The following is a 23,921-nucleotide window of genomic DNA, read 5'->3' on the forward strand; positions in this document are numbered from 1 at the left end:
ACAGGTCTGTGGGGCAGGAGCCAGATGAGGAAAGGGGGACCTTGGCACACCTGAGGTTTGGGGATGGAGGGATCGAGGATGGAGACTGGGGCTAGAGGGGTTAGGAGGTAAGAGCCCGCACGCCCCCACTGTGCGGGGCTCCCGGACCCTAGACACAGTCGTAGGGGCGGCTGGCGCCCTCCGCCCACTTAAAGGACATCCGTCCCCGCACGGGAGTGCGGTGCTCCCGGGGCTGCCCGGGGCTGGAGAAGGGGGCAGGGGACCCCAGTGGGAGGGATGTAGCCTAGCAGCCAAGCGGGCACCAAGCGAGTGCGCATGGTGTGTGTGTGTGTGTGTGTGTGTGTGTGTGTGTGTGTGTGTGCGTGCGCGCGCGCGCGTGTCTTCTGTCGTCCGTCTGTAGGTGCCGGGCTCCGAGAGACGCTGGCGAGAAGGAAGAGGAGACGAGAGGTGATCAGAGTTTGATCCTGCGGCGGCTACAAGTGGGTCGGGGCGGCGGGCGCGGCGGCGGGGCGGCGGGGCGGCGGGGCGGGGCGGGAGGCCGGCGGGCGCTCACACGCTCCGGCCGCGGGCCGGGCCTCTCACCACGCCTCCCGCTTTGTGGGCGCGCGGAGGGGGGCGCTGGCTGGCGGGGCGCCCACGGCGCAGCCTCCCGCCTCTGTATAAATACACGCACCGCCTCGCTTTGGACGCAAATCACATTGAGAGACGCTTTTCAAACCATCAGCCCTGAAACCCTGCCTCCGGCCTTACCCCTCTTTCATTCCTTTTACCTCCCTTCATTTCTCTCTCTCTCTCTCTCCCCTTCTCCTTCCCCAACAGCAACTCCAGACCCAGCCGAGAGACCGCGTCCCGGGACTGCCTTTTCTTAATTGATACAATAGCCCAGCTCCCCGTTTCCACCTCCTTCCCCCAACCCCACCCCACCTCACCCCACCCGCCCGCCCGCCCGCCGCAGCCGCCGCCGCCCCGGGCTCTGTCGCCGGCTTCGTCCCGTCCCGGCCGCGGCCCGCCAGCTTCGCACCCGCGCTCGGTGCCCGCAGCGTCCGCCTCGTCACCTCACCCTCCACGCCCGCCTCGGGGTGCCGCGGCGACCCAGGGGGCTCCGCCGGGGGCCGCCCGGAGACGGTGGGCTCGGGCCTCTCCACTCGCCTCAACTAGGGCGTCTTCTCTCACGCCCCCCTCCCCAATTTCTGGGTTCGTTGGATTTTTTGAATTCAGAATTTTTTCCCCTTTTTCTTTTTCCACGTAGGAATTTGGGGGAGATTCTTTTGATTCCGTTCCCCTTCTCCTCTCCCGAGCAGGGGAAGGGGCTTTACGAGAGACGGGCTCCTGCGGGACAAAGTTTTCCAAAGTTTTCCGAGTGTGATGGTTGCGGGGACAGCAACCCCCCCAGCTTGATTCAAGGCTTCACCTCACCGACCCCCGAGCAGCCCCTCAGCCCGCTGTAAAGGAACAAACAAACAAACAAACAAACAAAGTTACACCTCGAGTCTCCTCCCGCCCTCCCTCCTCTCTCTCTCTCTCTCTCTCTCTCTCTCTCTCTCTCTCTCTCTCTCTCTCTCTCTCTCTCTCTCTCTCTCTCTCTCTCTCTTTCTCCCTCCCTCCCTCCCTCTAGGCAACCTTCCCCCCCACCCCTCCGAGCCCTTTCCCTCGGCCCCAGCCCCCGGACCCCCGGCCGCAGCCTCCCCTCCCCCGCCGTCCCGGCCGGCCCTCCCCTCCCCCGCCGCGGCCGGCACAGCCAATCCCCCGAGCGGCCGCCAACATGCTCTTTGAGGGCTTGGAGCTGGTGTCGGCGCTGGCCACCCTCGCCGCGTGCCTGGTGTCCGTGACGCTGTTGCTGGCCGTCTCGCAGCAGCTGTGGCAGCTGCGCTGGGCTGCTACCCGCGACAAGAGCTGCAAGCTGCCCATCCCCAAGGGCTCCATGGGCTTCCCGCTCATCGGAGAGACCGGCCACTGGCTGCTCCAGGTAAGGGCGCGCTCGCTCCGCGGCTCTCCGGGGTCCGCTAACTGCGAGCGCCCGCGAGCGAGCGAGCCGGCAGAGCGGCGGGCCGGCCAGGGGGCGCCGGGAGCCTGAAAGCACCGGTCCCGCCCCGCCCCTTCCCTCCTCGCAGCTTGGGCTGCCCGGGGTTCCCCTGCCCGCCTGCGGCCGGGCTCAGAAACCGCAGGCGCCGGGTGCGCGGGCTCACCCGGCGGAGAGGGATTCCCGGGCCGGAGGGAACTCCCGAGACCCAGGGGCCGGGACCCCGGGCTGCCTGCGAGAAAGAGCCCGGGGGGTTCCTTGCGCAGAGCGAGTCCGAAGGGGCGTCCTGCCCAGAGAGCCTCTTATTTTATTTTATTTTAATTCCTCCTCTTTGCTCTGAAGGCCCCCAAGTCACCTTCCCCGTCCCGAGCTGTCACAGGGGCGCCGGGAACCTCAAACAGTCAGCAGAGCAGGACCCCGGAGGGCGGCTGGTGGCGGCTTGAATCACTCTCTTTAAGACCAGGGCTGCACCAGGTCCAGATGCCCTGGTCCGCGGTCCTCGCAAGTGTGTGTTTTGTGGTGGGAGAGGAGGAAGTTAACCCAAGGAAAATGAGAAGCGAGAGACCCGAGGGCTCTCAGGTTTGGGGAGGGGGGAGGCTCTATTTACTTATTGGGTGGGGATAGTTTAGAAGAAGAGAGAACCTTGGGAGATGTGTGTGAGAGATGCAGTGCGTGCGTGCGTGCGTGTGTGTGTGTGTGTGTGTGTGTGTGTGTGTGTGTGTATGTGTGTGTGTGCGCGCGCGCGCGCTCGTGTTGTTAGATGCTACACAACCCCACCGTGCTGGAGATAATGGAGTCCGGCACGTTTAGGGCCAGACCCAGGTAACCGCGAATTAACCTGGAGTTAACCTCACCCAAGGCTAGACAATCGCGTTTGCAATTTGATACACACTGGATTTCTCCTTGAGGGGGGCACCGCCGGGGGTGATCACGGGAAGTGTGTTTGGGTATCATACGTGTGCACACATCTTTGTCCAGTGGGTGACAGTTAGCAAAACCCTGGAAACCAGACAACCGGCCGTGGGGAAGGTGATGTGAAAGGTGAGCGAGGGGACCGGCGGGTTCAGAGGTATGGAAGCTTGGCTTGGAATTCACAGACGCGTGCAATCCGTGCGCGCGCTCACACACCACCCGCCAGCCCCGCCCCGCCCCGCCCCGCAGGAGGCCAAATGACAGCCCGCGGGGGCGAGAAGGGGGGCTCGACGCTCCTCCACCCAGTGGTCTTCCCAGGTCACGGAGTTGATCCATCTCTTTGGGGGGTTGTTTGTCCAGTGGGGTGGGGTTCTCTTCAACCAATCGGACCGTGCCCTCGCAAATGAATCTCTAGAATCTCTCCCTGGCCACCACATTTAAAGGGTTAACTGCGGGGTGGTCTAGGCTTTTGGCCGAGAATTTAGAAAATAAAATAACTCACCCTGGCAAGGGCTCCCGCTTGGTTAGAGCTGAACTACGGAATCTGCGGTCGGCTAATGCCCCCACCCCATCCCGTTTCCTGACCTTTCTCCGATCCCCCCCCACCCCGCCCCAAGTCTCCTTGACCTTGCCCCCCTACCCCAGTGTCACCAGGGCGTCTGGAGCGTCAGCGTCCAGCCGGCGCTGAAGTTGTGGACGCGACCCGCGCCTCCCGGCCCGTGCGCCCTGGGTCCCGCGGCGGGAGTCGGGGCGCCGGCGAGGGTACTGGCTGCACGTTGAGGGGTGCTGAGGGGGTTAACGCCAGCCCTCTGAATCCCAGCGTTATTTTTTCGGAGTCATTTATCAGATTTTACGGGGGGACCTCCAAGGGCTCTCCGTTTCCACTGAGCGCCATCTAAACAGAGCCCAGGGCTAAAAATACAACATTTTTGTATAAATTGGACTCTCGGCCCGAGCGGCCGCCCCTATGAAAGTCCTCTTTGTGAAGACTGTGGAAACGGCGGACAAATAACTCTTTATTAATGCCACAAAAAACGCACTTTAATTATAGTTAGGCAGATCAGAGGCGGGGGGTTGGGGGGGCGAGGCGGTGGCGACCTCGGAAAATTCACAACCCAACTTTTGTGTCGAAAGAAAAGAAAAACAGAGGAAAAGGAGAGGAGAGACGGAGAATCAGACGGAGCGAGGGATGTGGCGTAGCTGACGGAAGAAGGGAACCCCGTTCCCCAATCCGTTCCCCCCCCAGCCCCGCTCCGTCGCACCCCACCTCTGCCTTGCTTTTTCTTAAAGGAATAGGCGCCGCGGCCCCGGGCGTCGCGGCGGGGCCGGCGGGGGAGAGGGGCAAGTCCCCGCGGCCCGGCCCCCTCCAGTGGGCGCGGGAGTTCCCGGCTCGCTCTCTGTCGCTCGCTGGGGCCGGAGGCGCACGTGGAAAAGCGATTATAGGAATCCGGGTTCTGCAGAGTCACTTTTCGCTGTGCTGGGTGGGGTGTGTACATATCTAGCCGGAGAATAGTTCTCCGTGGAATGCGAGGAAGGGGACCAATCCGGGAAAGGGGGAGCAGGGGTGTTTACTTGGGGAACCAGACTCCGTCTTTAGGTCTGGGTCTTAAGGCTGGGCAGGTGGCGCCCCTCCCCTTCTCACCGCTCCGGCCTGGGTAGGAGAAGGGTTAACATAGGCTGGGGTGGCCAACGCCGACGTAAAAGGGGAGCGAGACACCCCCGCCCCTCCGAGGTCCCCTCGGTTTCCGGTACCCCCGCGCGGCCGGCGCGTTCGGTCGCCCGGCTCCATCCTGGGCCGCGCGAGCCTTGGCGCGCGCGCAGGCCGCCGCGGACGTCGGGGATCCGGTTACCTGTGCGGGGTGCCCCGCCCGGTCCCATCCGCCCCGCGCGCGGGAAGCGCTTTCCGCTCCCCTTCCAAACTTCCAGGCGGTGACGGAAGTCCGGCTCAGTGATTTCCAGGGCAAAATGCATTAGGAAAGTGGCGACTCTGGGTCCTCGGCCCCTCCCGGCAGAGCCCTTGGAGGGCCGCCGGGGTCCCCTCGCGGGCCACACCGGAGAACAGAGGAAACTCCACTCCCTCGTCTCTAGTGGCCGTCTCTGGGCAAGGACCACTCACAGCTATAAATAATCCTTGGCCTGCGGCCACCCCGCGGGGTCTCGCCAGCCCATGCATGGCCTGGAGCCTGGAAATATTTATTCCGAGAGGCGGCAGGGCGCGTGGGGGCGGGGAGAGGTGGGGGACGGCGGCTGCAGCTTCAGGTCCAGCGGTCAAGACACCTTTTCCTTCCCCAAAGTAATTACTTAAAAACAGCCTTCCCCGGCTGTGTCCTCGGGCCTCTCGCCTGCTCGCATTGTTTATTGTCCTCAAGGCCCTAACTTCCCAGTTCTGTGCACACTATGAAAAATAAAACCTCCGTGTGTGTGTGTGTGTGTGTGTGTGTGTGTGTGTGTGTGTGTGTGTGTGTGTGTGTTGGGGGAGGGGAGGGGAGGGGACTTGTGTTCCAGGTACGGCCCCCGACTCCCGGGCCTCGCCGGCCTTGGGGGAGCCCTAAGAGAGGTTTTCCCGTGTGGCTCCCGCAGGGTTCTGGCTTCCAGTCCTCAAGGCGGGAGAAGTATGGCAACGTGTTCAAGACCCACTTGCTGGGCCGGCCGCTGATCCGAGTGACGGGCGCGGAGAACGTGCGAAAGATCCTCATGGGCGAGCACCACCTCGTGAGCACCGAGTGGCCGCGCAGCGCGCGCATGCTGCTGGGCCCCAACACGGTGGCCAACTCCATCGGCGACATCCACCGCAACAAGCGCAAGGTAAGGGCTAGGGCGCTTTTGTGCCGTGCAGCGCCCCTCTGGGTAAGCTGTTCACCGAGGAATGTCCCCACCCGAATCTGTGCTCCCCTTTGCGCCCCAAGCCTAGAGACTCCCCTCCTCTCGCCTAGACGGCTTTCAGCCTAACCGCCAGCCTGCACAGGCCTCGAGCTACTCTCTCGCAGGCCAACTGCACGGCGGGCGTCCCCAAGGCCCCAGGGTGTCCCGACTGGGGCTGGTTAGGACAAAGCGTTGACGCGCGGGGTCTGGAGTGGCCCCCGCCGGTCGCAACGCGGCACCGAACTGGGTCGAGAAGGGGGCGAAGCGGGACGGCTGTCCAGCGCTCCCCTTCCGCCACGTTCCTCCCCGGGAATGGCAAGGGATGATCTAAAATAAAGCCCGGACCTCCTCCTGCCACAGGTGGCTTTGAAGGCGACGCGGGCGCGTGTGAGGGGGAGCTCCTCGGGCAGCGGTTGGTGGGCCTTGTTGGTGGGAGAGGATCTGGTGAGCTTTGGGGGTCGGGCGCTCACCGGCGGGGCCACGGCGGGTGGTGCGCACGGAGATCACGGCGCACCTACCTCTCCTTAAAGAGCCAGCGAAAGTGGGTGTTTATCCCGTGGATTTCCCAGCGGCTGAGAGAACCTCGGAGGAGGAGCGAGCCAGAGCGCTCGGAGCGGCGCTCCCCGCCCCCTCCCTGCGCGGCGCGGCGACCGCGGCGGCGCGGAGCGCGGGCGGCACGTGCTGTTTGAACTGCAGTAACCCGAAAGCTGAGCCGGCGGGCGGGGCGCCGGCCTGCGGGCTTGTAGCCGCCAGAAGGGAGGCTGTACAGCTTCTCCACTCAATTTTTTCCACTGGGTCAGAGCACTCACTCTTCCTTTCCTAAGAAAAACTGGGGCCTCCCATCTCCCAGAGGAATGATGGAAGGGCAGGAGAGGGGAGGGGCAAGGGGGGCGGGGAACACCTTGGAGGAGAGGTCTGTGTGCGAGGTGGCCCTGGTGAAAGTGGGGATCGTGCTGTTCTCTAGTTACAAAAGCATCTCCTACTATCCTACACCCACCCTTGAAGGGCAATAATTCTCTGTGGTAGACAAAATCAAACAGGAATCTGGTATGCATGTCACCCCCTAGACATCGCCTGATAAAGCAGGTATTCAGAAACCAGAAGGTTGCCCCCAGAGGCCCCTGTCCCATCAGTCTTACTCAGAGCTGGAAGCAGTAAAACCAGTACCCTCAAGTTGTATTAACTGGGGGAGATGGGAGACTGTAGGGAGCTTGGACACAGACATCCCCCACCCCCATCTCTGGGACTCTACCATGTGGTACGATCCAAAGAGTGAGCACAGAATAGAACCCACCAAGTGATTTTGTTCCTACAGAGGCTTTCATGCTGAGTGAGACTTGAACCAGGTCCGGGACCTAAGAAAAGATCCTGGGTTGGGAGTGGGGCGCTTGGAGGGAAAGATAAAGTTTAGCCAGGACCACAATGTGAGACCCTCCCTGGGCAGGGGGCAGCGTGCAGCAGGCTTTGGAGTGAGGCTACTGCTTTGGAGTCTCACCCTGCCTCCAGGCGACCTATATGGAAAGTCCCAGGGATTTGTTTTAGAACAGATGAACAATGCCAGAGAAATACATAGGGCAAGAAGAGATGGGGCTGGGGTGGGGACAAACTGAGAACATGAACTCCCAGTCCTCCAGTTCCTTTGAGTTGGAGAATCACCAGGAGCCAGTTCATCCCACCTGAGGAGCAAGAAAAAAAGTGCAGAGCCCTTTCTGTGTTGTACTGTTGCTAGGTGCATGGCTGATCTGAGTAGTCAACTGGACAGAGGACCTTCCCTCACCATCTACTCCCTAAGTGGTGACTCATAATCCTAAATTTACTGATGTCCACAGAGGACCTTGCATTATAGGCAAGCAGGGAAGCTGGTCTTCGCCGTCAGGAAGTCGAACCAGACAGGAAGATAGGTAAAGGATACACAGGGGCCTTGTTTCTGAATATCCCTATCGACCATAGAGGATGGCCATTCTTTGGGTCCAAGGGCAGCACTGTGTAGCCGGGGGACGGGGGGACTGCTGGGTACCATGCACATTCTAGTTCACTCTGCAATCAAGGATCTAGCTAAAGAATGTGCTGCTAGGCCAGACCCTAGCCCAGTTTGGATGTACGTGCAGGAAATGGGCCCAGGTGTGCAGGGGCCTTGGCTGGCCAGCAACTAGAAACGTCAGTGTTTCCATTGGGGCTGGTGACCCACCCCGTTCTCTGGGAGGTCTAACCAGATGTGCAGGGAGGGGGCTCTACACTACCATCGCTGCACTCCAGGTGTTTGCCCTGGCTGCCCTGGTGGTCTAGAGCCAGGAGGGGTGGGGTTGCCAGGCAAAAATCCAGAAAGGCTTGCCCAGTCTCATAGCATCACTTATGGAAAACCAGGCCTGTGTCCCTACAGCTGGGGCCTCCCGCTTCCTCTCTTCTCCCTCACTTGCAGTGGAGAGTCCTGTCTGATGGAGCCTATAGAAACATTGGAGGGTTGCCCTACAAGGGTGGATGGAATCTGCTTGGGAAGAGGATTGGCAGAGACTTTGGGAAGGGGGAGAGGATAGTTCTGGAAGCCTCAGATGGCAGTTCCAGAGCAGAATTGGGGGTTTCCTCTTTCTTTAAAGATAGGCCTCTATTAAGATGAGCAGCTTCAATGCACCCTGGACCCAAAGACAGTCTCAAGAAGCCTGGGGGAACACCTCAGGTGAATGTATTTAGCCTTGGAGAAGCTGGGGAGATGGAAGCCAGAAGGTGAAGTGGACCCCAGGCTTTGGCAGTAGCAATCAAGAAGCCAGCCTACTCACCTGTGATCCCTTACTAACCTGGCCTTGGGCCTTGGGGCCACCGCACTCCTTTAAGAAACCCAGCACATGCTAGGCTTTATATAGAGTTATAGATACCAGGAGGTGCCCCAGCAGAAACTCAAAGCCAGGAAGGACTCTAAAGGTCCTTCACACCCATTCATGTAGCCTCTGTACACACAGTCATATCCAACAGGCTCAGTTCAGGGCAGAAGCTCCAAGCTGATTAGATGGGAAGGCTTGTGGCATGAATGGGCAGCCCTTGTCAGCATGAGCTCTGCTCCAGCACAGTCTGCTCTATCAGCTCAAGTCCTTCAATCAAAAGTTACTGTAGCACCAGTAAGTGAATAGTGGACTCTAGGGTGGGGGTGTGCAGGAGCGGATCTCTCTGAAGGTCAGCAGGGGGAGGAAGCTCAGTCAATTGCCAGGGTGTCTGAGAGTGAGCTCCTTGCTCAGCTTGCCTTTGTGCCAGCCAGCAGGCTAGTGGGAGGGCTAGGCGTGTGGGGGGGACCCTCTTCCTGTTTTCCTTCCTTTCTGTGTTCTTCTCCCACGGTGGGGTGGGGTCCAAGGCTGAAGTGATGACGCGTCTGCTCACTTTCCCAGCCTTGGGAAGCACATATGGCGTTGGCTGATATTGGGGAGGCTTGCTAGGGTCTGCTCGTGTCCTGAGCCCCCTGTGCCAGTCATTGCTTCTATCTGGACTTTCCTAAAGGAAGGAACTCCAGGGGCCAAAGAAATGCTAACAGACCAGAATAGTCAGAAGAGATGGCCTTACCCTTAAAATCAACTGGATCATAGAGAAGCAACCTTGGAGTTTTAGATATTTTCAGAGCCTACGAGGGCTGGTAGATGGCAGCGCCATGAAGTGGTGGGAGTTTCAAAGATGCTACTGAGTGTGGCCAATCATGACTGGTCACTAGAACCTTGGCAGGGAGGGCCTTTTCTCTTCTGGTTTTAGCTTTCCAAGGGGATTTCATTGTGGCCGAAAGAGGCTGAGAACAGCTAGGCAATCTTTTTCTAAATTGACAGTGGGGGACTCAGCAAATACAAATGTGGCCTCTCCCTTTCCACCACAAGTTTTGACAATAGACTTAGGGAAGGGGCAAGCGCAGGGTAAAGGGCCTGTCTGGGTCCTCCCCTCCCAAGCAGAGGGGAAGTCAAGGCCCAGTGGAAATGCAAGCAGCTGGGAGGATGACGTCCTTGCTTGTCTCCCTCTTTACTTGAGTCTAAAGTACACACACCTTGGCGTCACCCCTGTGTGGACGGATGGCTGCCTGCCTTCTGTTATTTTTTCCACTCCACAGGCCGAGGCTCCAAGGCTCCGGTGGCCTGCCCAGGTTCCCACCCCTCCTGGGCAGCTTCTTCCATTCCTCCCAGTCTGAGTCACTGGCCAAGCAGTGGGCTCCCTCTCAGCTTCTGCCCACTCTGTGGCTGCCCATCCATGTGTCCATCCATCTACAGCTGCCAGCAGACAGTGGGAGGTTATCTGACCACACCGGGCTGTGGTGGTTCACAGAGAGATTCCCAACTCCTAGAGGCAGCGGATGAGAAATGGGAGGCTGGGAAAACCTGGTTTGGGGGGAGAAAATATCTTTAGGGAAAAAAATGAGAGGGTATTGAATTTTTAGCAAGCTTAGGGGGTACCCCGGGACCATGGCTAGGGACTCAGCTCTCATTCTAGAGTGTGGGAACAGGGATGTGGGCTCTGGGAGAAAACTGTGGGGGTTGAAGAGTTACCCAAGGATGTCCTGCAGGACAGGAGCCCATCCTCCCTCTTTGCCCTTTCCCCTGCAACTGCCACAAAGTCCGCAGGGGGACCCTCTGCTCTCCCCCTCCCCCAGCACCAACCCTGCTACAAAGTCCATACCTTCATTTCCCTCTGCAGTACTCTGCCTGGACTGGTTCCCACTGACCTTTGTCTGGCATTCTTGGCTCACTTTTGGGAATTCCAGGGAAGCCCCAGAGGGAAACAAAGCAACCCCGGCTCTTGTGATGACTGTGGTCAAGGCAGCAGCTCTGGGGGCTGGAGCTCTTCCTCTCTTCACACTGAGCCACTCCCAGGCACCTTCCCAGTGTGCCCTAGTCCTGACCCCAGCGGGCAGGCTGTGGCATCAGACGCAGCACACCCTGACACAGCTCCGGGCCTCCCTCTGCCCTGGCCAGCACCTCCGCCTCCGCCTGTCCTTTGTGGTGGGCGGTGGTTTCTGGGCTGCCCAACTTTGGGAAGTGCCCTTGTTGTTAACCCTGGGCACAGACCCAAAGATGAAGTCCTGGAGAGTTCCCAGTGCCTGGAAGGCCCTGATGCCTGCAGAACAGCTGGGCTGGAAGCAGAAGCATGGACTTGGTGGCTTCAGCAAGGTGGACACCCGGTCACCTGCCTTTCTTTGGGTTCTCATTTGGGCATTTTTTCCACTTTAAGAGGCTTCAGTGGAGAAACAGGGGACAGGCAAATAGAGACCTCAGAACCCCTCATGGGACCAGTTGGGAAACTAAGTCCCTGGGAGGCTGGCTGTCACTTGGCAAGTCACTTGTCTGGCTAAGATCCCAAGTCTTGGCTTTGGTTTTCTTTTGAAGAGCCACAGCCCAAAGCGCTGCAGGTTCAGTGTGGCAATGGGTGCCTAGTCTTGCTTAGATCCCTTCCTGCCTGAGGGCAAGTATAGGCTCTCTGCCTTGGAGTCCTTTCTCTGTTCCTGATCCTCCTGGATCCTTTGCCTTCCCAGGTTGTCCCTGTCCTCCTTGGCTCCTAAGCCAGGGCTGTGATTCAGCCAGCCATCGCTAGAGGGCGCAGGGAGTGCAACCTGTGGGGCCGGCAGGGCTTGTCAGTGTCCTGCGTGGCCACTCCTCCTCAGAGTTTGGAGAAGGCCCTGGTACTCCAATTCATGACCCCCTGTAGCCAGGGCCGGGTGTGAGTGTGGGGCATCGGCAGTCACTCTCCAGAGTTTCATGAGTTTTGTTAGGTTCTGAGGCAGTATCTTTTTGGAAAAAGTGTTCAGGTGCTCTGTGGGTTGACAGGAATCCCAGAGGTTATCTGGTCCAGGCTCATCACTTTTTACAGAATAAACTCAGAGGTAGGTGACTCGGCCATAGCCACACAATTCATTATTGGATGATCCCCAGTTAAAACTCAGGTCTCTGAGTGCCCAGTCTACCCTTTCCCAGTGGGCTTTGACTCTGGTTGGTCTTTGAGAGTATGACCACTGGATATTAACCCCTCTCTGCATGCATCTTTGGGCCCAGGTCTCCTGTGCACTGGTGACATTGTCTCTTCCATGAGAATAACAGTGGTGCTCTGTACTGGGCCGGCCAGTTCTGGGCCAGTGTAGTCTCCTTGTAGCCCCTTGCTCCACCATCAGCTTCCCTGCTGAGGCCTGGTCCCACCTCTGGCCTTTGCCTGCTCAGCCCCTGTGGAGCACTTTGCACCAGCCTCCTGCCCTTTTTGCTGTTTTGTAAAGGCCCCTAATGGGCTAGGTTTGCACTCTGAGGACTGGGCTCCACTCCCTCTCCTTACAACCCACTGATCAGAGGCGTGATTCTAGAATCCTGAAGGCACCATAGTAAGGGGCCGAGGCACCTAGCACTGCCTGTACAATAACCCACTGATAGGGAAGGGCAGCTAAAGTCCCCCCAGAAATACTCTGTGACTTGCCTACTCCCCGCCCACCCCCAAAAATAACCAGGCAAAATGTGATGGATCCTTCCAGGCCTGAGTTGACCTAGGGACCCTTCTGTCATCACCCTTCTACTTTTCAACCGTCCCTTTGTGGCAAAAGTGGCCCCAACAGAACAGTGTGGGAGTCTCTGCCCCTCACTGGCCTCCCTCCCCCTCTCTGCCCACCGGGAATTTCAGAATGAAAGTGCTATTGTGTGAGCCTGGCTGGGCCACTGAAGGGCCAGCACTGTTATTCCTTCAAACCAGCCCTCCCATTAGCCATGCAGGGCCCAGGCCAGGAAAATGTTACCTTTTCCTCCTCAAGCTGACTGCAGGGGAAATTCTCACATTTACAGTTTGTGCGCAGGTTGTTTTTGGGGGGCAGGCGAGGAGGGTGAGCGCGTGTATGTGGTTTGTGCAAGGCTCTCCCCTCTGCCTGGCCCCTCCTCTCTTTACCTTCTCCTGTGACCTTTTTCCTTGGCTACAGTGGTGGGGGTTGGACACCTCTGATTTCCCTGGATCCTGTGGGGAATGGAGGCAGTTGGTTATTCTAAGTGAGACCCCAAAGCTGTCAGTAAATAAACTAACAGTCTCCCTCCCTTCTGCATGGAAGGTAGCAGTGTGAAAACATGTGCAGGGAATAAACAGGGGGAAGGGGATGTGGAACCAGTCAGGAGGGCTTGAGGCAGGGAGGTGGAAGCCGGGATTCTTGGCTATCAAGATGGCCCTGGAACGTTAAAACAGCTTCTGTTTGTTTTTGCAATCTTTGGGTGTGGAAAGCCACTGCCTTTATCCCCATGCCTCCAGCCCTAGCTGCGCTGTGGATGTTTGAACCCACAGCTGTTGAACTCCCTAGAATCTCCACCTCATAGCTGGTTCACAAGGAGTGAGGGCAATCTTGGTTTCCAGAAAGTGGCGTTCCAGGAGTGGAACAGAAGGCAAGCCACTGACGGCTTTCTCACCTCTTCACTGCCCACTCAGTCTACACTGTACTTCTTCTATCTTGGGTGCTGGAACTGATTCCTTTCTCAGAAGGGACTCTAGTCCCAAATCTGATCCCTGTAGGACATCCCTGTAGGGTGGGAAAGCCACCCTGTGACTCAATGGCAGATGGACTGTAAAGTTCCCCAAATTTTGCCATTATGTGGGGACACACCCTTTCCTTGGTGGGGGGAGGGGTGAGAAAGAAGAGGACAGCTCCGCCATTCTGTGATTTACAAGAAGAGGCCTGACCTTGAGTAAAAATGCTTGAATCATGCTCTAGCCTTGTCCTTCCCTGCACACAGGGAACAGGACAGGGTTTCAGCACAGCGGACCCTGCCTGGAAACCTCTGGAAGCTCAGTGAGAGGGAATTGAAGATGGGAGCGTTCTCTGGATGCAGCCATGGGATCCATACGTCACCGCCACTATCTCTGCTTTCCAGGTCTTCTCCAAGATCTTTAGCCATGAGGCTCTGGAGAGCTACCTGCCCAAGATCCAGCTGGTGATCCAGGACACCCTCCGTGCCTGGAGTAGCCAGCCCGAGGCCATCAATGTGTACCAGGAGGCCCAGAAGCTTACATTCCGCATGGCCATCCGGGTGCTGCTGGGTTTCAGCATCCCCGAGGAGGAACTGGGACACCTCTTCGAGGTCTACCAGCAATTTGTGGATAATGTCTTCTCCTTGCCTGTGGATTTGCCCTTCAGCGGCTACCGGCGGGTGAGCAGTCAAGACCTGGGAGGAGAGAGAATGGGAAGGGGTGCTGACCACAGGCACGCAGAACAGCAGCACATCAGCAGAGGGGACAGGTGTTAGCAGTAGAGAAGTCTAGAGCTTTCCCCAGGCAGTCTGGTGCTCAGCTGTGAGCCCACCCACAGGTGGAGGGCTGACATCCCCATCTTTCCCCAGGGCATTCAGGCTCGGCAGATCCTACAGAAGAGCCTGGAAAAGGCCATCCGGGAGAAGCTGCAGTGCACCCAGGGCAAGGACTACTCAGATGCCCTGGACATCCTCATTGAGAGCAGCAAGGAGCACGGGAAGGAGATGACCATGCAGGAACTGAAGGTTGGTGGGGGCCACTCACTCCTGTCATGCCCATGGCTCCATTCTGGAGCTTTTTTTGGGGTGGAAGGGTGTCTGGCCACTTCCACCTGCTGTGGTTTACTTGGAAGATGCATGGAGACACCCTCCTCTGCCTGCAGCAGGAGACAGCTCCGGCCATAGTACAGTCGTTCCCACAACTATGTCCATTGTTTTTAATAAGATGCTGGAAATTGGCCCTTGGCTCTCTGAGCAGCTTCCCCTTGATGCTTCTCCCCTCAATTCACCTCTCAGCTGGTTTCACAGTTCTTATAGCTCTGGAAGATTAACCAAGGCAAAGCAGGCCCACAAGGAAGCCACCTGCTCGAAGTCAGTCCCAGCACTGGGAAGATTTAGCCCTAGCTCAAGCCCCTCCCCTAGCTCCCCAGCCCTTCAAGTGCCCAGCCTAGCTGGGCTGCAGTCACCTGGACCACTCAGACTGGGCCCAAGAGTTCTCTTCCACCTGTCTTCCTTTCTAGCTGGCTTTCCAGGTGCTCACAGGGTCTCCATTTATAAAGGTGTCTTACTAGAGGTTTCACATCCCCCACACCATAGTTCTAGCTCTGTTTTTTTTTCCCCCCACTGGGTGGCCAAAAAGCCTGGGATGACTTCCATTTTTTAAGACATTGCAGTGCCATGACAAGTAAGGGACCCAGGACCTTTTATCCTCTCTCTGGACTCAGCACATAAATTTGAAAAAATGCAGGGATTGCGATGAGGTAACCCACTGGCCTTTCCATGGAGCTCTAGGGCCCAGTATACTGTTTCCTAGCTAACGCTGAAGGCTTCTCCAGGTTCTCTGGGGCCATCTCCCCGAGCCTCCTCACTGTAATCTTCTCCCAGACACGCATCACAGTGGTCCTTGGCTGCTCTCTACTCTGCCTACCCCCGCTCACTACCTAATGGTGTATCTTCTGGGGATAGAAGAGGAAGCTGAGGCTAAGCTGGGGTTTAGAGTCCATTAGCCACCACAGATGTCCACCGAGCTCTCCTGTGATTGGTCTATTTTCTCCCATGAGCTCACCATATTCATCAGGACTGGCCAGGAATTAAGCAGTGAGTGGAAAAGAGCTCTACATAAGGAACTAACAGGCTAATGATTCTGCCCAGGCTCATAGCAGTGTGTTTCCTGCCCAGTCAGAGTCTGGCAGTGCCCTCTGTGTCCATGGTGATGCCAGAGCTTCAGCATGTGAGACTCAGAGGAGCAGAACTGGTGGTAGGAAGCAGGAAGGCTCTCTCTCACTTGGCCATGGCCCTGAGGACACTGGAAGAATGGGCCATCCTATTTGGCTGTCTCAAGAGGGCAATTGTATCTCTCCTCTCTGCCACTGTAGGATGGGACACTGGAGCTGATCTTCGCGGCCTATGCCACCACCGCCAGTGCCAGTACCTCCCTTATCATGCAGTTGCTGAAGCACCCAGCAGTGCTGGAGAAGCTGCGTGAAGAGCTTCGGGCCCAGGGCATCCTTCACAGTGGTGGCTGTGCTTGCGAGGGCACCTTGCGCCTGGACACACTCAGTGGGCTGCGCTACCTGGACTGTGTCATCAAGGAGGTCATGCGCCTGTTCACTCCGGTCTCTGGTGGTTACCGCACCGTGCTGCAGACCTTCGAGCTTGATGTGAGGCCGGGCCCCATGGGGCTGGGGTTGAGAGGATCTGATCTATAAGAAAAGATGGCCCTTGGGTACCAAGCTGTGAGAGGGAGACAGTGCTTGATTTGCAGGGAGCTTTCAGCCCAATGGGAAAGATGTAACCCCCACGAGGAGCGGGATGAAGCCAGCTTCTATGTCACATGTGAAGTTACACGTGACATGCATAAGCAGGTGACTGGACTAGCAGGCAGAGAGGCTGACCATATCTAGGGGCCACTATGTGGTGTCTCTAGGGAGAGTAGTCCTGACAAACAGGCAGATGGGTCTGGGCTCATCTGGGTCTCCTTTGGTTCTCACCACTCCACTCCCTGGCCCTTATCATCCTCTTCCAGGGCTTCCAGATCCCCAAAGGTTGGAGTGTCATGTACAGCATCCGAGACACCCATGACACGGCACCTGTGTTCAAAGACGTGAACGTGTTTGACCCTGACCGCTTCAGCCAGGCGCGGAGTGAAGATAAAGATGGCCGCTTCCACTATCTCCCATTTGGTGGTGGGGTCCGAACCTGCCTAGGCAAGCATCTGGCCAAGCTGTTCCTGAAGGTTCTGGCAGTGGAACTGGCCAGCACTAGCCGCTTTGAGCTGGCCACCCGGACCTTCCCCCGCATTACCTTGGTCCCTGTCCTCCACCCTGTGGATGGCCTCAGTGTCAAGTTCTTTGGCCTGGACTCCAACCAGAATAAGATTCTGCCAGAGACGGAGGCCATGTTGAGTGCCACAGTGTAGCTGTGCTCAGGGCGTCGCCCTGCCTCAGCCCAGCCTAGCAGAGGTGGGGTGACAGAGGTAGAAACCTGTGTGTGGGGAGGGGCTGGAATGGGAGGGTAATACCCCCATATTTGCCCTCCTCTGCCCCCCTCCCTGGCAAATCTTCCCCAAGCCAAAAGGGCCCCAGTGTTCCCAGAGGTGGGCCCTCCTCTTGACGTCTGCTCTCCCCAGAGTCTCCCCACTTCCTCCCCTTCTTCCCCAGCTTAGCTCTTGGAATAGGGCCTGGCTGGGGCTCTGCATGCCCGTAACAGTGTTAGTGCCAGTTGGCTGTGCTGCAGTGTGTGCTTGTGATGTTCAGAACAGTTGTGTCCCTTGTGTTTTCCTCGGTGGTCAGGTGATTGTACTGGGGAGGGAGAGAGGCCCCCAGAACTTGCATTAGAACCCCTGCCACTCCCTTTCACCATAGCTCAGTCAGTGCCCACCTGCTGTGGCTGCCTGAGAACAGCATCCTGGGAAGTCCAACAGCAGAGGCCAACCTGGGTGGGGAAGGGGTGGCCACTTGTGTGGAGGGCACCCCCTACCCAGATCTGCCAGTTTGAACATTCAAAATTATCTATTGCTGCTATTGTTCTCTCCTTTGACCTTGGGGTTCACAAGCCCCAGATACATTCCCCAGCATCTTCCCCACAGTGGCCCAGGGCAAGCACGCTGACACCCCCATCTCAACAACCCTTCCCCCGGCCCCCCCATGCGCTGAGCGACCCTCTGAACCAGGCCACTCCCTATAGGAACCCAATGGAATGCCTGGCGTCTGCTTCCCCAGCCCACATTTATTCACTGATCTTCAGACCTCAGTCTGAAGCAAACATATTCTCCATCCCAGCAGTCAGCAGCAGGACCTCTGGGAATGAGGAGGGGATCTCTGGTCAAATTCACCCTACCTCCCTGGCCCAGACCTCCTGGACTCTAGAGAAATGATTTCATTGAAACCTAAAAGCTGAAATGCAGCATCGCTGCCTGGTGTCCCCTGGTGGAGGCAGGGTGAATGTCCATTGCCTCCTCCCAGTCCTGTTAATGCCCTGCTCACGGACTTGGAGGCTGCCATCCTTTCTGGCTGGGCCACTGTTTACCCAGTGCTGTTCACACCACTGGTGAGGATGGGGAAGGATACGGGTTCATTCTGATGGGGCTTGAAGAGCTCCATGGTCCTTTCCTTAGTCTTACCCTTTGCCCTTAGACCTTGGAAAGGTGTCCTTGAAGCCCCTCCACCTCTATGCCACTGTCTGCCAAAGCCCAGCTCAGGGGAGTGGGGAGGAGATGAAAGCAGGGGGAGGTAGTGTAGAGACAGTTTCCCTCAGATCTGCCCCAGGCCCTGTGTGGCCAGCAGACACTGTGGGAGGGAGGCTGCAGGAGGAGCTTGGAGGAGTACGTGGGATTTTTGTCAGAAGTGATTTGGTTGCAGATGGGCCAGTCAGGATGACGGGGTGGTGGAGGAGTAGCTCCTGCCCCTGGCAGTTTGAATGTTGGCAATTTGGGAGACCTTCAGGTAATGATTTGGGAGGGGGTCCTTTGGTGAGTCTTTAAGCAATTTTGTCTGTTTATAGATTTTTTTTTCTTTGCTTTCTGGGTTTCTCCATTCATGTTTTGATGTTACTAATACAATGGATTGTGTTCACAAGAAAGATTAATCACAGAAGGAGAAGTTCAACACATGAGGATCCCCTCAACGGCCAGTATAGAGCAGCTCCCTGGACTCTCATTGTGTCCTCTCCCCCACCAAGGGGGGTGTTACAGGAATGAGGGCTCACTTTCACAATGTCCTATCACTCTAACTCCTAAAGGGTTTTCCTCCTCCTCCTTTCCTTGCTAAGCACTGTCCCTTAGCTTTTCCATTAAAAGATGGTGCTCTACTACTTGAACTACTCCTCTAGTATTGGTTCTGTTGTTGGTTAATAGGAGATAAGGTTCTCACAAGCTTTCCTGCTCAGGCTGGCTTCAAAGAGTGATCCTCAGATCTCAGCCTCTTGAGTCGTTAAGATGGCTGGCACAAGCCTTTAGCTGCCTCCTCCTTCTCGTTCTCCTTGTTCTCCTCCTTTTTTCTTTCATTACTAAAACAGTATAGGACAAATATTACTGGCAAAATTAGCTTGGAATTTTAAACAAGTTAGTGAAGCCCCTCAGTCCCCCTTCCCAATTCTGAAAAACAGACTAAATTATGCAAAGACTCAACAAAGTGCACAGAGATAGCTGTAGGGCTGTCTTGAATTTGGTACCCACAATCAAAGGTTCCTTTCTCCTTAAACTGATCCCACTTACCCTGAACCAGCTGTCACAGACGGAGTGTGCAGTGAGGCTGGCCTTGCTGAGGGGCAGGGCGCTTTAGGGGTGGGAAGCCGCCATGGTCTTCTCTTGGGGGCAGGCAGCGTGAGAGTGGGCAGAGAAGGAAGAGCCAAGGGAGATCCCTGTGAGGAGGAAGAAAGATTTGTGTGCCTAGCTGGGTCTCAAAGGCAACAGAAGGAAGGAGCAAAGCTCTTGCCTGGCTGATAGGACTCCATTGTTTCAGTGTCTCCATAGATCTGCCTTGAGTTCTAGTCTTGCTGTTCCTGTGTTTTTCTCTCTCTCTCTCTCCCTCCATCTCTCCCTCCCTCCCCCTCTCTCTCTGTCTCTCTCTCTCTCTCTGTTTCTTAGTGGTAGTATTAGTAGATGGGTGATGTTTTCTCACTTGCCTTTCCTAACTATTGTAACTTGTTATTAGGAAAAAAAAAAGATGAAACCCCCCACAAAACTCCTCCTGATGGGCTTGCAGAATGAAGCACTTTCAATGTTGGGCGCTGGCGTTTATGTTCTGGGCACCATTCTGACCCTGCCCAGATTGCTCTAATATTATTTTATACACAAAACTTTTTTCCATAAATGTTATAATTTTTGTGTCTGTCTTTATAAACTATTATAAGTACTATTTTTGTTATAATTTCAAAATAGATATTTAGTATAAAGTTTTTGCTGTTAAATATTTGTTATTTAGTAAAATATGAAGTTTTCTCTATTGTAAACATGGTTCAAAATATTAATATGTTTTTATCACAGTTGTTTTAATATTGAAAAAGCACTTGTATGTTTTGTTTTGATATGAACTGGTGCCGTGTGAGTGTTTTGGCTGTCATGTGGTTTTAATCTGTATATAATATTCCATGTTGCATATTAAAAATAAGAATGTTGTGCATTTTGTGATTTTGGAAATACTCACTGTGGCTCTTTTATAGACATCCATAATAAACCGTGGGGACTCACCCTTGTTTCCTTTGCCTCTGTGGTCTCTGCCTTTTAGCCTCACTAAAAGGGCCTTTCCAGGCCACCCAAATGTAAGTCCCATACAGCCTTGGGGAAGTTCTTCCATAAATCCTGTGCTGTGAGGAGCCAGCCCACTCTTTTGGTATTGAAGGCACAGAAAAGGCTGTGGCAGGGTCTTGGCAAGAGTCACTTTCCTTGGGAGGGAAAGGTATGAGGGACTGACTTGTTGGAGAGATGGGAACAGATGGAAGGATGACTCCCCAGTTACCTCCAATAGAGGATAGCCATGACTCACTAGTGACGCTAGATATCTCTGGGCTAAACTTGGAGCACGAAGGATACTTAAAGCCCATCTTATTTAAGCATATGTCCTTGACAACTAGAGGACATATGATACATGACCACTAGAGGCCCAAGAGCTTGTAGTAACCAGCCCCAACTTCCATGTCGTTACTTCTCAAAGTCTGCTTCATGGCTCTTGTGGGATCAAGCAGGTATCATGGTCATTTGCATTTGGGAAATAAACCATGGCTCACACCTACAATTCTAGCTTCTCGGGAGACTGAGATCTGAGCATACTGGTTCAAACTTAGTTGGGTCTGGAAAAATCCATGAGATTTCAAATTAACAATCAAAAGAAATAAAATAAAGCAGAAGTTGAACTGGGGTTCAAGTGGCAATGTGTTAGCCTTGGGGAAAAAAGTAGCTTAGGGACAGTGCTCAGGCTGTGGCCTAAACACAGCCTTGCTAGCCCAGCTCACAGAGCCTGACCATTCAGACCTCTGACTATGCATTGACTGACTGTTTTGTCCACTCTGTGCCCTTTCTGCTCCCCAGATCCACATCCCAACCTTAACCATGTCCTCTGCAGAGCATGGAGGAACATTTTCCATAAAAGCAGAGTTTGAGAGTGGCTGCCATGAAGCCTAAGAGAGTCTTGTGTCCTGCCCACTGCCCCTGGCCCATGCAGGAGCTTCTCTGGCAGTGAGAAACCCAGAATATAAGGGAACCTGGCCAGAGAAGGTAGTAGTTTCCCTGAGTGGAATGTCCTGTGTGGTCTAGGAAGCACGGCCCTGTACTGCCTATGGCCTGACCACCCTGCCACGGGGCTGGCGGGCTTGTGGCTGTCTGGCCCCGTCATCACCCGTCTGTCCCTGTCTTTCCCCCAGAGGCTCAATGGGTCAGTGACGTCTGCCTGCCTGCCTGCCTGCCTGCTGTCCTCCAGCCAGATGCCTGCCCCGGGATCTCCTGGCCTGGTTAGGAGAACACGGCCCCAGTGGACAGGCAAACACTGACTCTGTTTGTACAGGGATTGAGGCGCCAGCTTGGAGGGAACTTGAAGACCGCAATATTCGTACATTGTGCCACCTCCCAGCATTTTTCCAAAACAGCTTGGCCTTAGCTGGGTCTAGCAGTCCAGAATTATAGGGCCTGGGAGCCAGGGACAGGGCAGGAGAAGTGGGGCTTTGAGGTCATCAAAGGGAAGTGACCAGGCAGGTAGGGGGAATGTCAAAGACAGGTCTCTGCCAGTTCTGTTCAGCTTGTCTTGGGGAGGGGGGTAAGAAGGGAGGGAAAGAGAGACAGAGACAGGGATAGACAGATACCACGCAAATAATAGAGAAAGAGGAGGACAAACAGGAGGGTAGGAAGCTAGAAAGAAGGCTAGAGAGAGGGTGGAGAGACAGAGGGATGGTATATTGCATTGGAGGCAAAAAGAATAAATTTTGTATTGCCTTAGTGTTTTAGGCAGACCTGACCAAGCTCCATTTCTGGTAAGATTCTAGGACCTGAGCGTGGTATAGAGGACAGTGATGCACAGTGGGCTGGGGCTTTGTTCTATTCCCCCATCTCTCACCCAATCACCATTTCTCTGGAAGAGGTTGTTCTGGCTCAGGGTTTGACTTCCATCGGTCTTAACCATTCTCAGGGTCTGGCTCCCTGGGACCTCTTCCCCAGAGGGCTGCAGCATTGGCCTGCTGCTGCAAAGGGACGCTCTCCTGCTTCCTGACCCCTGGTGCTCTAAGTCTCTGGCCCCTTCTGATGGATTTCACATTTTGTGTAGCCAGGCAGTGACAGGGAGCCCAGAGAGGCAGATGTGGTAACACACTGATATGGAGCTGTCTCTGCTCCAGGTGCTGATTGAAGCTGAGTGGGGGCTCCTGGGGAGAGTATGTGGTGCTCTGTGGAGCAAGATACTCCTTGAAGTGCAGCTCAGTATGCTTCTTCCATCCTCGCTGGTCTGTGGCCACAGAAGCCCTTCTTGCTTCGCCTGGGGTAGACTTGACATGATGCTCTTTCTCGCAGCTTCTATTTCCCTCTGGTTGAAGCTGCTTTTTCTCGCAGCTTCTATTCCCTCTGGTTGGAACATTAAACAGGCCTCCTGAGGTGTGCCCCTAGGCAGTGTGCCTTGGAGGTCTCTCACTCTGAGTCCAGAAATGCAGAGACCCCAGAGTCACCCCCAACAAAGACTCAGGTTATCCTTATTTGTGCCACATGCTTGTTTCTGACCAGGAAGAGGATTCCCTCTGGTCACTTGGTGTGGTATGTGATGTCTCAGCAATCCAAGATAGAACTGGGAAGATACTGTTGGAGGCAGCAAGGGGAATTGAAGTATATCTCAACTAAGGTGGGTGGAGAAAGAGCTCGAACTGTGGAGAATAGCAGTACTGCTCCCTCAAGTCGAATAGAAGGAGTACAAAGGAAGCTTATTGGCAGTGTCATTTGACAGTGGAGAAGCCATAAATGAAGGCTCCCTTGTTTCCTGTGGGAAGGGTGTAGCATTATGTAAGCTCCTCTATCAAAATATAGCCTGCTATGCTCTCAAAGGCTCTACCTTTCCTCTCTCTTCTTTTTATCTTGAAATAATTGTAGATCCACAAATTTAAAAAGATAGTGCTAGACTGGTCTCACACTATATAGAGACCCAATGTACCTTCATCCAGCTTCACCCAACACCCTGACCTCTTTCATCATCATGATACTACAGTATCAAAATAAGGGACTGGATATTGGTACAAGGGGTATTTCTTTTATCATACTTGTATATTCATGGAACGCTGTTCCATTACCATAACCTCCAGCATCTACTCTCCTTATATTCACTATTCTCTACATCTATTATCTTGTCATTTCAAGAATACCATGCAATGTGTTGTGATTTGACAATGATTTCCCCTCCATAGCATAATGTCATAATGCTTTTAAGAACCATCCAAATGGCTGCAGACACCAATAGTTTGTTCAGCAGCAATTTGATGCTGAATGGATGTACCACAGTTCATTTAACCAGTCACTCACTGATGAACATTTGGATAGTTGACAGAATTGGCTGTTGCAAATAGGTTGCTGTGAACAAGTCTTTGTGGGGCCATTTTTACTTCTTTGGGATAAAGTCAAAGAGCACAATGACTGTACTTATGCAGGTGCATGTCTTATTTTGTTAAAAAAAATCTACTAGACTGTCTCCTGTATTCCCATCAGAAATGTTTGAGAAGTCCAGTTTCTATATATCTTTAATCAATATTGTCACTAGTTTTAGTTTTAGCAATTTGCACAGTTTCATGTTGTGGTTTTAATTTTCTTTCTTCTAATGGCTAGTAGAATCAAGAGTCTTTTCATGTGCTTATATGATATCTATAAATCATGATGGGAAATGTCAGACAGTTTATCATTACTATGTTTAAAAGCCAGGAAGAATCAACTTAGAAGGTAGAAAGGTTAACTTTGACTCAGTTTCAGAGCCATGTGATTTGGTCCTATTGCTTTGTGTTTGGGTTATGGTGATATCTTGGTGGCAGTGTGTGTGATGGAGCTGACCTACTTATCTCATGGCTCCTAGGAAGCAAAGCCAGGGAAAGAGGAGGAGTCAGGGTCTCAACACTGGATCTGTTTTCAGGATGCCTTTGCACTCCCACCGGTGCTTTCTTAAAGGTGAGAGTCATAGCTTTCCTAGTTTGAGAACTTAGGGTTGGAAGCATGGCTCAGTTGGAAGTTGGCTTAC

General features: G+C 54.8%; 1 protein-coding gene across 1 annotated transcript; it reads left to right on the forward strand.

Moving 5' to 3' along the window:
• Positions 1–1,535: 1,535 nt before the first annotated feature.
• Positions 1,536–19,256, forward strand: Cyp26b1 (cytochrome P450 family 26 subfamily B member 1). The gene is made up of 6 exons (XM_090336707.1): positions 1,536–1,966; positions 5,513–5,737; positions 13,639–13,914; positions 14,104–14,259; positions 15,609–15,893; positions 16,259–19,256. The coding sequence occupies exons 1-6, from the start codon at positions 1,763–1,765 to the stop codon at positions 16,649–16,651; spliced, it is 1,539 nt and encodes a 512-aa protein (XP_090192833.1). The 5' UTR covers positions 1,536–1,762; the 3' UTR covers positions 16,652–19,256.
• The last annotated feature ends 4,665 nt before the right edge of the window (positions 19,257–23,921 follow it).

Source organism: Megascapheus bottae, chromosome 7, assembly GCF_031878675.1.
Source record: "Megascapheus bottae isolate mThoBot1 chromosome 7, mThoBot2.hap1, whole genome shotgun sequence".
Classification (NCBI taxonomy): domain Eukaryota; kingdom Metazoa; phylum Chordata; class Mammalia; order Rodentia; family Geomyidae; genus Megascapheus; species Megascapheus bottae.